The sequence below is a fragment of the Dendrobium catenatum genome, unplaced genomic scaffold, assembly GCF_001605985.2.
Source record: "Dendrobium catenatum unplaced genomic scaffold, ASM160598v2 fragScaff_scaffold_1523, whole genome shotgun sequence".
Taxonomy (NCBI): domain Eukaryota; kingdom Viridiplantae; phylum Streptophyta; class Magnoliopsida; order Asparagales; family Orchidaceae; genus Dendrobium; species Dendrobium catenatum.
Window position 1 is genome coordinate 289715 of NW_021319985.1, and position 12867 is coordinate 302581.

At 36.3% G+C, this 12867-nt stretch overlaps 1 protein-coding gene across 1 annotated transcript; it reads right to left on the reverse strand.

The window, feature by feature from the left end:
• Positions 1-202: 202 nt before the first annotated feature.
• LOC110098861 (probable serine/threonine-protein kinase PIX13) lies at positions 203-3997 on the reverse strand. The gene is made up of 6 exons (XM_028700474.1): positions 3809-3997; positions 3650-3718; positions 3136-3195; positions 2990-3052; positions 1486-1805; positions 203-627 (listed from the first exon to the last, which is right to left on the reverse strand). The coding sequence occupies exons 1-6, from the start codon at positions 3993-3995 to the stop codon at positions 259-261; spliced, it is 1068 nt and encodes a 355-aa protein (XP_028556307.1). The 5' UTR covers positions 3996-3997; the 3' UTR covers positions 203-258.
• Positions 3998-12867: the final 8870 nt, after the last annotated feature.

The window sequence follows — 12867 nt, forward strand, 5'->3', positions numbered from 1 at the left end:
TGTAAATCATCATTGAAGCTTGTCATCAATCGTCGTCGACATTCTTTATCGATGCCAATAGTTTTCACTTCTCGCTAATGCCTATGTCTGGTAACAATCGATGCCCGACATTGAATGCCGTCGATGTCCGACATCTTTCATAAATTGTAGAGTCATGGAAGTCAAATGAAGATAAATCTTATAGAAAGAGCCAGTATTTACACACAACATTTATAATAAATCATATTCGTTTGAGCTCATCTCTCTTTTAAAAAAAAATTATATTCCATCAACTTCCTCATTGTTGTTTGATGAATTGGTGACATCAAGACACCTCAAGCTAGCGCTCCTTACAGATATATCTTCAAAACTTTCAACATAGAATCTCTGCAACAAAACACTATCAATACTAAAACTTTGAGACTCCTCTGAATAAGATGATCTCTGAACACTTTTTGTCACTTGACATAGAGCTTCTTCTAGCTCTTTCACAACTTGCCTAATTGTTGGCCTGTTCTTTGGCTCCCAAGCAGTGCATCTAATGCCAAGTTGTGCCATTTTTAACATCATCTTGTTGTTACATGGTTCAAGTTGGAGACTTACATCAAGTATATCTTCAACCATTCCTCTTTCTACGCTCGGCTTAGCCTGATGAAATGAAATAAAATATTAAGGAATGCAAATCAAAATGGTTTCTAATGCATTAGTAATCAAACTCTTTTTTAAATTAAAAGCTAAAATAAAATTGAATTTTATTCTTTGAAACTCTATTCTAGATTACACTAGTTGTAAGTCGACAAAAAAATAATGGCAAGTTGAAAATACCTTTAGTGTTCTCTCTAAGATTATGAAGCTTGCATGTTTTTAATTTCTTCCTTTACATTATAGTTCTTTAACAAATGTTTTGATCCTAAGTTAGAAAAATACAGAGGGGTTGAAAAGCAAATTGAGTCGCTCAATAGGACAACTCAATAGGGCAGGTTGGAGCCAGTGGGGACACATACCGCTACTGCATTTGCCCTTGATCAATCTAAGCTAAAACTTATTGGTAGGTTTCTATCACAGGTAAGTCTACACTGATATATTTTTCAACTATATGAAGTTGGATCAAACAAAATGTGGTCATGGTTTAACAAATATCCCCCTCATATGATAGCCTTTGAGCATCATCAAGTGCTATGCATTAAGAGCTCACCCAACAATGTGATGGTGGTATGAAAGTCAACCATATTATATTTTGCTCAACCATGGTATTTGCCACGACCTATATGATCGAAAAAGCATATAAACTAATAAATGTCAACAAAATCATCGCCCTAATCTCACTTGTTAGAGACTATGGATCAAAGAAGGATCAAAATTGTTCCTAATGCTCTCATCATTTTTAGCCAATCCAATGTATGACTAAGCTAAGTAATCTCAAATACTTAATAAAAGAAAATTCAATCACCAATACTAAAACAAAGAATGTTATGGATTTGAAGTTAAAATAGTTGTATAACTTACCCAATTACTGATATGGTATTCAGATTGTCGTCTTGTATGATCAAGTGCAGGCCTTGATGAAACAAGCTGCAGAAGTATGACTCCAAAGCTGAATACATCACTGGAAGTAGTCAAGTGGAGGCTAGAACAGTAAGCAGGATCCATGTATCCAGGAGTGCCCTTAGCCTGTGTGCTGACATGAGAAGCATCACCATTAGGACCCTTCTTCACAAGCCCAAAGTCTGAAATCTTGGCCTCAAATTCATCGTCAATAAGGATGTTGCTGGGCTTCAAATCCCTATGTATTATGCTTGGTTCAACTCCATGAAGATGAGCTACACCTACAGAACCAACCATGACAATTATTATAGATTATGGTTCATCAAGACAGTGAGCGAATGGCATGTTAAATGACTAAGGCTTAGGCTTCGTTTGAGATGACTTTTTTACTGCTTTTTAAAGCAGCTTTCTAGTACAAAAATTTTTGTACTAAAAAGCTGTTTTAAGAAGCAGGAAATAAGCTGTCCCAAACGAAGCCTAAATATGATAAGCTATATCCTCATCTTAGCATATCTATCTAGACTTCCATGTATGTATTTTTATATAGCAATAACATCTGATACTAAGTTATATAAAGTTACCATGTTTCTGCTACATGTTAAGGGGTTGTTTGGCTGCAAGTAAGATTTTATTCAAGAAAGATTTAGTAAAATATTGTAAATCCTATAAACTGTTTGGCAAGATAGAAGTTTAATTTGGCTTGCTTCTAGTAAAATATTTGATAGATTTTGTGAAATTTAGGATTTAATTAAAGTTAAGAAGACTACAATGAGAAGAAAAGTTTAAATTTTATTTTCCACTCGAATTACAAGTTGCAATTAAATAAAATATACATCCTAATTGAAATGCAATCAAATATATCCTATTTAAATATCAATTCATACTAACATATACGATATTATTTTGTGTGGACAACGAACGCTGAGATGAATGCATCGTCCAATAAAAGAAGGGCAAGTAGAAAAAAATTACACATGGGCCTCAGGATCCATCATCAACTCCAGCCTTCTCTTATTGGATAGCAGACATATCTTCGTGCATTCAATGTCCGCACACAATAATTTTTCCACATAGACATATAATTCTAATTCAAGAATATAGGACAGTTAGACGGACAGTGTACCATATATTACTATCACATAAATCATTCTTTTATTTGCTTGGCATAAGAAATTTTCTTAAGCATGGTGCATAAAAGAACAGTTTTGAAGACTTGGGCCTTATTTGATTCATGTTTTCTTTTTATATAAAATAGATTAATAATTGTTGCAGAAAGTTTCTTTAGTTGCAAAGTAGCCATTTTCTCTCCTTCAGTTTGCCTTCTGAACTATACCATAGTCTGCCACTGAACTAAACCATAGTAGCACCGAAATTAAGAAGTTAACAATGAAGCTGTCTTTCAACATCTTTCACTTTAAGCTTATAAGATAATGAAAAAGACAAAATTAATCAAAAAAAGACTCACCTTTTGCTGATCCAATAGCTAGGTTTACTCTTTGCTGCCAAGTTAAAGGGTTTCTTTCTTTTCCTACATAGTGTTTTGATAGGTTAAATTAAGCGATGTGTTGATTTATAGGAATAGGGGAAAATTTGGGAGGAAGATAGTCATACCAACAATGTATTCGAGTAGACATCCTTGTGAGACATACTCATACACCAATATCTTGTGCTCTGCATAATGCCATTGAAGATCCCATTGAAGTGTTTATTTAAAAAAAAAACAATATCTTTCAAATTTAGAAAAAAATAAACTTTTCATCCTCAATTTTGACGTTATCTTTAACAATTTATAGAATTTTTCTACTAAAATTTTATTGATATTTGTTTGAATATTTTTTAGGATACTTCATGGTGTTAAAAAACATCCATTTAAAAAGAATTGATAGCCAATGTGTAGAACTCCTTGTAAGTGGATGAAAAAGAAAGATTTGCTAAGGCTTTGTTTGGGACGGTTTTCTTATTGCTTCTTAAAGCAGCTTTAATTTTTGTACTAAAAAACTACTTTAAAAAGCAGTAAGAAAGCCGTCCCAAACAAAGCCTAAGACACATGTGAAAAAGTTTATTATCACCCAAATCTTTGTTTTAAGAAATAGACTAATTAGGAAGAATTTCAAGTCATCCTTACTAGCTTCAGAACAGTAGCCAACCAAACCCACAAGGTTCTTATGCTTGACTCTAGAAAGCAGCTCAACCTCTGATACAAACAAAACAAATTCTGTCAGCCATAGCAAGTATTTCATAGAGAAACACTAAAAAATATTAAAAAAAGGATCATCAATCTAACCATTTTTGAATTCCTCCGCACTCTCATTAGACTCGGAATGAGCTTTCTTGATGGCAACTGTTCTCTTCTCATCTCCCAAAACTCCTCTGTAAACATTCCCAAATGCTCCAGAGCCAATCAATCTCTCATCACTAAATGAATCTGTGGCCTTCTTCAGTTCATCAAATCGGTATCGCCTCACCTCCATCGTATTAACATCTGCAACATAATTCAGCATCACCACAATTCATACGAGAAGAACAACAAATCTTCACCAAAAAAAAAAAAAACAAAGAGAAAAAAATATCATTTAACCTTTCTTGAGATGTTTTTTCCTTAAGCAGCCTTTCTTGATGGTGAAGAACACAAGAAAACCAATGAAGATTCCTGCAGCGCTTACTCCTATGGGTGCTTCTTCTTTGAACAGGTATCTTGCTGTCATTCTTCTGCTTCAGAGGTTATTTGCTCAGTTCCACTTCATCTCCATGGCTAATTTCTTCTCTACTAGAGAGTGAGAGAGAGAAAAATAAGAATTCAAATAGATGAAGAAATAGAAGCTGGTCTACTTGTGTGTAGAATATGACATGGAGCTACTTGTACAAAGCTATATATTACTGTACATTTGCAATCAAGTATTATTACATTCTCTTCGGAATGAATTAAAAAAAAAAAAAGAGGACATAACTCATCTTGATCTATTGATTGGGAGCTTAGTCTACCTACTAAGAGGTCTTGAGTTCGAGTCTTGTGTATGCGATGTGTGTGTGAATCTGTCTTAATTGACCTAAATGTCCTAAAAAAAAGCTAATAGTTGATAATCAACAATTTAACTTTGAATATGATAGCAAAATTAAAAATTTCAGGCATCTTATAAGAAAAATAATGTTTAAATAATTTATACAAACCAAGACATGATAATTCACATGAGCCTCCATTTGTCTAATTTATGAAGTAATTTCTCCTGTCTGCAATTGTTCTTCCTCCATTTGGCTTGGCCATGATCAGTTGCAAGTCATAGTCTAATGGAGGCCGGCAATACGACAGCAACAAGCAGAAAATAACAAATGATCTCTTCTAAGCAATGATATACATGTATATATTTTTCTCTAGCACTGCATGAAGTTGCTAAGATGAAGAAGCAAAGAAAGGGAAAAAAAATGGTAGTAGATTGAAAACTAGCCTACTAAAAGAACAATTGAAATGGTCAGATCAGTTGACTTCAGCTCTGAATACTAAGAAGCTACAAGGATTACTTTGTTGTCTTATTGATGCTTGTTCTTATTCACCAATTAGTTTTAACTGACAGTTAATGTCATGAAGGGGGTTTTAAAAATTGGGCAACTTGCAGCGAATTAGTTACTTTTTTGTATGTTTAATGAAGTTAAAGTTATTTTCTAGTGAATCAAATGGCAAAAAGTTAGTTTTGTATGTTAGATAGGAGCTCTCCACTCGCCCATCTTTGAGAATAATGAGAAAAATACTTTGAGGGACTATGCTAAATATCTGGCCTCTTTCTCTTGCCACCAACTTTTTCTCGAGCTTAGACTTGGCTTCGTTTGGGACAGCTTTTTGATTACTTTTGTGATAAGAAAACAAGTTAGTAGAAAAATAATGTGTTTGGAAGACAGCTTTTTTACTTTTTTTATTTTATTTTTTTTGCCTTAAAGAAGTTCGAAAAAACAAAACAATTTTAAAATTGTTGTTGAGGAAGGAGCTTCTAAAAGTAAAAATAGAAAAGTTTAAGCAGCGCCAATCATAGCTATAGGCTTTGTTTCGGGTGGTTATAGCTTTTTGTAGAAGTGATTGTAGAGATGTTATAAAAATATCAACTTTTTAAAAAGCTACTATGTGCATTAATTTTTTTTAATTGAACACGCGGGCTACTTCATTAATAAATAAGGTTGTGAAAAATAACTTCCTATCAATTAAATTTTTAGAGAGTAATGAAAAAGTAACAAGAAAATGATAGCCAAATAAAAAAAAATATTTGATGTTTGAAAAACAAACCAATTAGAAAGCTGCCCCAAATAAACTCATAAGCTTGAGGCTTAAAACATAGGGATTAAATCAAAGTGAATTATTGAGAATTCAATGATAATATAAGATTGGTTGAGTTTGGTTAGGGGTCCTAATTTGTAATTTATAATTCATACCCCTAAAGTAATGATTAAGGTTTTATTTGTGACGGCTTTCTTTCTGCTTCTTAAAGTAACTTTTTTTGTACTGAAAAGCTGACTCGAAAGCTGCTTTAAAAAATAAAACAAAAAATCGTCCCAAACGAAGCCTAAATTTTCTGCAATCTATTATAAAATAGTGTACATCAAAGCTTTTTTAGATTCTATGCTGATAAGAGCTTCATAAAATAAATCGTAAAAATTAAATATTACTTAATTATTTTCAATGTTTTTAAGAAAGAAAAGATGACCTGGTATGAGCAAATAAAAAAAAATATAGTTTCTAATGTAAAAAAAAATGGTATATTTTGTGGGAAAATAATTTATATATTCCCAAAACAACTTTAGGATTGCTTAGGGGTGTCAATTCGGGTCGACAGGTCAGGTTTGGGTTGAACCTGAGTTGACCCGGTTCTAAACGGGTCAACCCGAACCCAACCCGTTTTTGCAAACGGGTCGGCTATCTCAACCCGGACCCAACCTGCGCGGGTTGCCCCGTTGACACGACCCAACCCGGTTTTACGAGATTTGGCCGACGGCGAAGCACCAGTAGCGGCGCGCGCAGCTGCAGAGGCGACATCAGGGAAGGCTCGAAGCAGTAGTGCGGCAGCAGCGTCGCTAATGTTGAACTGACAAAGCCCTAAGCGACACGCAGGAACTTAGCGACAGGGCGCGAGTAGACCAGGAGGCACCGCGACAGCGGCCAGCGGGCAATCGACACACGTCATGACTGAACCCGAAGAGACGTGCTGCCACAGCGACAGCGGGCACGCGTCACGACTCGCTAACGGAGAAGAGACGCGACTTGACGCGTTGAGTAACACGTGCAGCCGGGAAGTCGATGCGGGCATGGACCATTTTCTGGTCATTTTCGGGTTCCAGGGTCAACCCGAACCTAACCCGATTTTTGAAACGGGTCGATTTCTTGAACCCGACCCAACCCGTTTCACAAACGCGTCGACCCGAACCCGGATTTTTCCGGATCGGGTTTCGGGTCGTGTCAAAAATTGACACCCCTAGGATTGCTCTAGCTATTTTTGTTTTGTTTTTGTTTTTTGTTTTTTGTTTTTTTTTGTTTTTTAAAGCTAAAAAAAAATTAGAGAAATTGAGCGAGCGTATAATATGAATTACAGTTGTTGAAAAAGTCATTGTAGACTCAAAGGGAGAGAGTCAGGAAGTCCGAACTTATTGTAGATAACATGTTTTTAGAGCAGTTATTCTGTCTTTTCCCTCTTCTTTAATATTCTCTAAGGAATTGTTTGGGAAAACTGCAACTTTCTATAAATATGTGAGAAAAAAGTAACTATTTTGAAAGCTACTATAAAAAACAATTTCTTAGCATATAAATTTACTGAAAGTAGCTAAAAAGCTACTAAAAAATGGATTTCACAACATTTAATTTAATCTACAACCACCACAAAAAAATTTCCAGAGGTCACGAATTCGGTGCAAAATCGTCATCATTGTTATTTGCTGCAAACGATTTCGCAGGTTTTGCAACCACTGAGAAAGAAAAATTGTAGCGCTAGTTTTACCAACAATTAAAACAACTGCTAGAAGTGGCAGTTTAAACCACCATTGAGGCTTCGTTTGGGACGGCTTTCTTACTGCTTCTTAAAGCAATTTTATATTATAAAAATTTTATTTGTTGTACTAAAAAACTACTTTAAGAAGCAGAAAGAAAGCCGTCCCAAATGAAGCCTAAATCTCCAGTGGTTTAAACCGTCACAAAATTATAAGATTTTTTTTTAAGCTGTTGAATATTCACAATAGGAAACATCAAGTTTTTGGTAGTGGGAGTAAAAGATCAAGAGGTAAGAAACTCCTAAATATTATCTAAGACAAATCTTGCAAAATATTCCAATCTGTCCATAGTATTAAAAATATTGTTACAAAATATCTTGAATAAAATTTTTCCATTGAAGAGGCTTTCAACATAAATTGCACCAAGTTTAGAAGTTACAACTTGATTGTTCCAATACAAAAAGATGAGCAATAAGAGTTACGTAATAAACAAAATGCTGAGTTTGGAAATAAGGCAATAACATGCATATCAAATAAATACAGCAGATTGTATTTCTTACAATGTTCCATATTACATAAAGATCTAAGCATATTGACAATAACTGCACTATGTTCCTTTGAGGCATTGAAACAAACAATTAAAGTGCAGCAATCTGCTCCCTTAAGATCATCAACCGTTAAACCAAGGGAATTTCCACACCTGCAAGCTGCTTTTAAAACCATCCCAGATTCATTGTCCAAACCAGCAAAATCATTCAATGACATATCAACATCCACACTCGGGACATTGCGAATTGATTCACTGACCTGTTCATGGAACTGGGCGGGGCGGACAACTCATGACTAGGAAGGTCAAGAAACGGGAGCTTCATCACGCACGCAGCTGTACGCATTGGCCAAATTGTGGAAGTCGACCTGCTATTTTGGCTGGAGTTCGTGCTCTCACCATTACATGATCCACACGAGCAGCATCGGCCAATTCTAAACCTTCGCTTCACGCAGCGTCGTCCAACATTGCTTCATGGTCGAAAATGGCAGCATCGGCTTCCCCGTCGCTTGCTTCCTGTTCGGTTCCAGAGGAATCCACCCGATCACAGTCCATACCAGCAGTAGCGTTTGGCTCGGGCTCATGATCGTTACTGTTGGCACCTAAATACTGATTATATCAAAGCAAGTTGAAGTTTTTTAAACCTTCCTCAGATTGTGATACATTATATAGCATCTAAGCATTTAAAGCACAATTAGAAACTTCATGACTTGAGAGGGAAAATAACATCAATCCATTTTGTATCTCGATGAGAAAATTCACCGAGTTTGATCAATCCATTTTGATGCTATTATGGTATTTAAATGCCTAAAAAATGATCTATAATTGAGGAAATCAACATGGATCATTTGATAGAGTATTGAGAAATTTGGCTTAAATTATTAAATTATAATTCCATAAAATTATATGTACTTCATGTTGCATCCTGGAAAATTCGCTTCGGTAGAGATATATAAAGTATCGTAGCTTTGTACGAAGATTTAGCACACAGACATTAAAAAATAAAGGGGTGTAACATTCATATGAAAAATGGAGCCCGGTAGTCCTTGGCTTGATGTAGCCAATATACATCATATATAGTGCATTACATGGTGGAAGTTGGAAGAATCAATATTGGCATGACCATATTCGGCGAGCAATGTAGGTCGGAGGAATCATAGTCGATGAGCGATGTAAGTCGGAAGGATTGTAATCATGCAATGATGGTGAGAAGGATCGTAGTTGGGCAATGGAGGTCAGAAAGACCGTAGTTGGTGGGCGACCAAGGTCGAAAAAACCTTAGTTGGTGGGCCCGAGGTTGAAAAGATCATAGTCGCGTGATGGTGGTATGAAAGATCATAGTTGAATGATGGATGTCAGTAGGTCGGGGAGACCGTAGTCTAGAGATGGTGGTTAAAAAGAGCGTATTTTGGCAAGCGATGTAGATCAAAGTGGCCGTAGTCGGCAGGTGAAGGAGGTCGGAGGGATTATAGCCGGCGAGCAAGAGAGATCGGATGGACCGTAGTTTGCAAGTGATGGAGGATACAGGGAATGTAGTCGGCGAGCGATGTAGGTCGGAAGGACTATAGTCGGGCAAATATGGTCGGAAGGATCGTAGTCAGGCAATGGAGGTCTGAAAGACCGTGGTTAGCGGGCAATGGAGGTTATAAAGACCGTAGTCGACTAACGACGGTTGGGAAGATCATGGTATGTAGATGGTAGTCAAAGAGACCGTAATCGATAGACGATGGAGGTCGAACAACTTATACATACTTTCAAAATTACCAATTCATCCTCTCTTTTGGGTAACATTTGGACAATTGCGTTAGGTCTAACAACTTATACAGACTGTCAAAATGTGGTTCCCTCCCCTTACATGAGCTAACACACCTCACAGGTTCTCCCAAGTTGCCATCCCTGGCTCCCAACCACTCCAACCAGGAGTCAAACATCCAAGAGTTCCCTCTAATCCATAAAAAAAAATAATAATAAAAAAAAATAAAAAAAAGGGTTCCCTCTAATCCATCACAACCATCCATGCAAACCCTAGGGCTCAAAATCACCTAAAGGGTCCTAAAATCCTCATTCCATCAAAACACTTTTTCTAAGCTACCTCCAGCTCCCAAGTTCCCTTCTCTCATTTCTCTAGATCCTCCTCCATCTTCTCCAATCATTTCCGTACCATTCCATAGCCTCCAAAGCCCATATTAATGAAGAGAGAGAGAGAAAGAGAAAGTTTGGAGATAACTTTCAATTTAGCCAAAAGAACCTCTCAAAGTCCTAAACAAAGTTGAAGATGATCTCTCCAAAAGAAAAACGAGCCCAAAAACTTGCAAATCCGTCCATTAGTTTGCATGTTATGTGCATTTTAAGTTTTAAATTCATTTTTAAACGACTCTAAATCCTCAAAGATGGAGCCTTCAAACTTCATGCATTGAAGGGTTATCTTACCAAAAGCTTATGTTTCAAATTTCATCCAAATCGGCTGGTTGTATCAAAAGTTATGGTTATTTGAAGTTCTAGCTTATTTTTGAACTAGAGATTCTGGCGCGATCTTGACAGCCCGATCACACATTAATTGCAATTGGACAGTGTTGATTGCACCATATGATATGGCTCATCTGACCATATCCCACGCAAGATCTAGGATTGCTAATGTTGTGCAATCCTGGTCGTCCATTCGATTCGAATGAATTGAACCGGCGAGATCGTGTGTTGACGTGGTTTAGTTGAGTGAGATCGCACGCCACGTATTCCAAACGTGGCATGTCGCTATGTCGCCACATGTCCTGCCCCGCCGTCGAGTTGTTGAGTGTGTGCCAAGTGTCCTGCTGCATGCGTGCCACGTGTCCCACCACAGTTTTTTATAAAATGAGTTTTTAATTTAATTTTAAAATCCAAAAATTAAAAAATTTTCCAAAACTCAAAATTATCTCCGAATTGAAAGATCTTGGGCTCGTTTGAAAGGACTTGAAGCCTACCTTATCTTAAAATTCATTTTGATAAATTTTTTTATTGAATTTTGAGAAAATGGACCATAAATGAGATTAAAATTTCTCATTTTTCTCAAGATCATGTGGTCCAATTGAGCTCAAATTTTGAGAGTTAATTTTTAAGCAGTTTATATACACCCGGTATTTTTTATAAGTCATGTTATGCTCAGGATTGTTGTGAAATGAATTTTCAAGGTAATGGGTTCATTTCGGACCCATAATGTTGAAAATTCACAATTGTCCAAATAGCTAGGATTTTCCTGTGATTTTTCTGTGGTGTGTTTGCGTATGTGTGAGGTCTAGCTAGAAAAATTTTCAAAACCATTAGAACTCTAGTGATACCTAGCACCACTATGCTCCTAGAGAATATTAGATTCTCCCAAAATCTCACTAGCGGAAGATTTGGCTCCATGGTGGTGCCACCTAGTGCCATAGCGCACATTATTATTTCCTATTTTTTCATTTTCTTGAGAGTTTAATGCCATGGCTCTATCAATCCTAGCACCACGACGCTTAGAGAGCAATTTTTGCTTACTTGAAATTTCTCTTCTCCAACACTTCTTGACTTATTCAAGACTTCTTTAACAACTCTAAGATTTATAATTGTTAATCAAATTAAAAGAAATGATCATTAACGAAAATTACTTGAATTTTTTACCACAAGTATTAGAGGTAGTCGGTAGGACCATAGTTAATGGGTGATAGAGGTTGGAAGAACTATAGTCGGACAACAATAATTGGTGGATTATCGTCGGGCAACGGTGATTGGAGGACCTTAGCCGGGAGACAATGATCGAAGGAACATAGCCGATGGGTAATGAAATTCAAAAGGATCATAGTCAGGCAATGGAGGTTGGAGGGTTATAGTTATTGGCCGACGAAGGTCCAACAATGATGGTCGGGTGGTGGCAAGGTGGCGATGGTCGGATGGTGATGGCCAGACAGAAGTTTGGTGACCCCGGTGGCTAGGTGGAAAATTTTGGGTGGTGGTCGGCTAATGAGGGTTTGTTGGCATTGGTGCTTGGGTGAATTTCCGTGATTTTAAAGCCTAAAAGTTCTCTAGCCTAGGTTTTGGGACCCTCCCCCCTCAGCCTATTGAGAGTGGGGCCTATTTTTAAGATTTTTGGGAGTGACATGTCCCATAAATATAAATAAAATTTAGATCAAATCTGGAACACTCCATCAAACAATATATATTGATTCTTTCGATCATATATAACTTCTTCGGAATTTAAGTGTCTTAATGATGTCGGAATTAATCGATATTGGGTTCATTGGATTCGTCTCGTCGAGCCGTTCTATTTAATTATAAGTATGGCAAATTTGTAGATCATTTGGTCATCCAATTAGTGTTCTAAAGTTTCCAACTATGTTCAAGGCCCTTGGTTTGGGCTCATTCAGGCTCGGATTGGATCACTTTTAGTATCGTTGGGTTTGTCTTTTTGTATGTTCAATTCAACTATAAATTTGTTGAAATTGGAGTTTAGATGGTCTTAAATTCAATTTTGAAAGTTTTTAAATTCAATGTGTTTCAAGATTTGTGCCCGATCAAGCTAATTTTTTAGTGATGTGTCACTATTAGAATAAGGGGTTGAAGTACAATATTGATAAACTATAAAGAATTGAAATCTACTTTACCCAATTTTTTGTTTGCTTTCTTTCTTTATCTACATCAGTAAATTCATCTATCCATCATATAGATTTATTATTATTTAATCCTCAATTATGCATGCTCCAATCACTTAAATCTCTTTTAGACTATTGCAAATTCAAAAATGTCATCCACACCATCTCTTTATCACTTTTAACCTCCTTGACAACTTGTTAGCTATCATTTTGAGTTGGCTAAGCACACTCATAGAG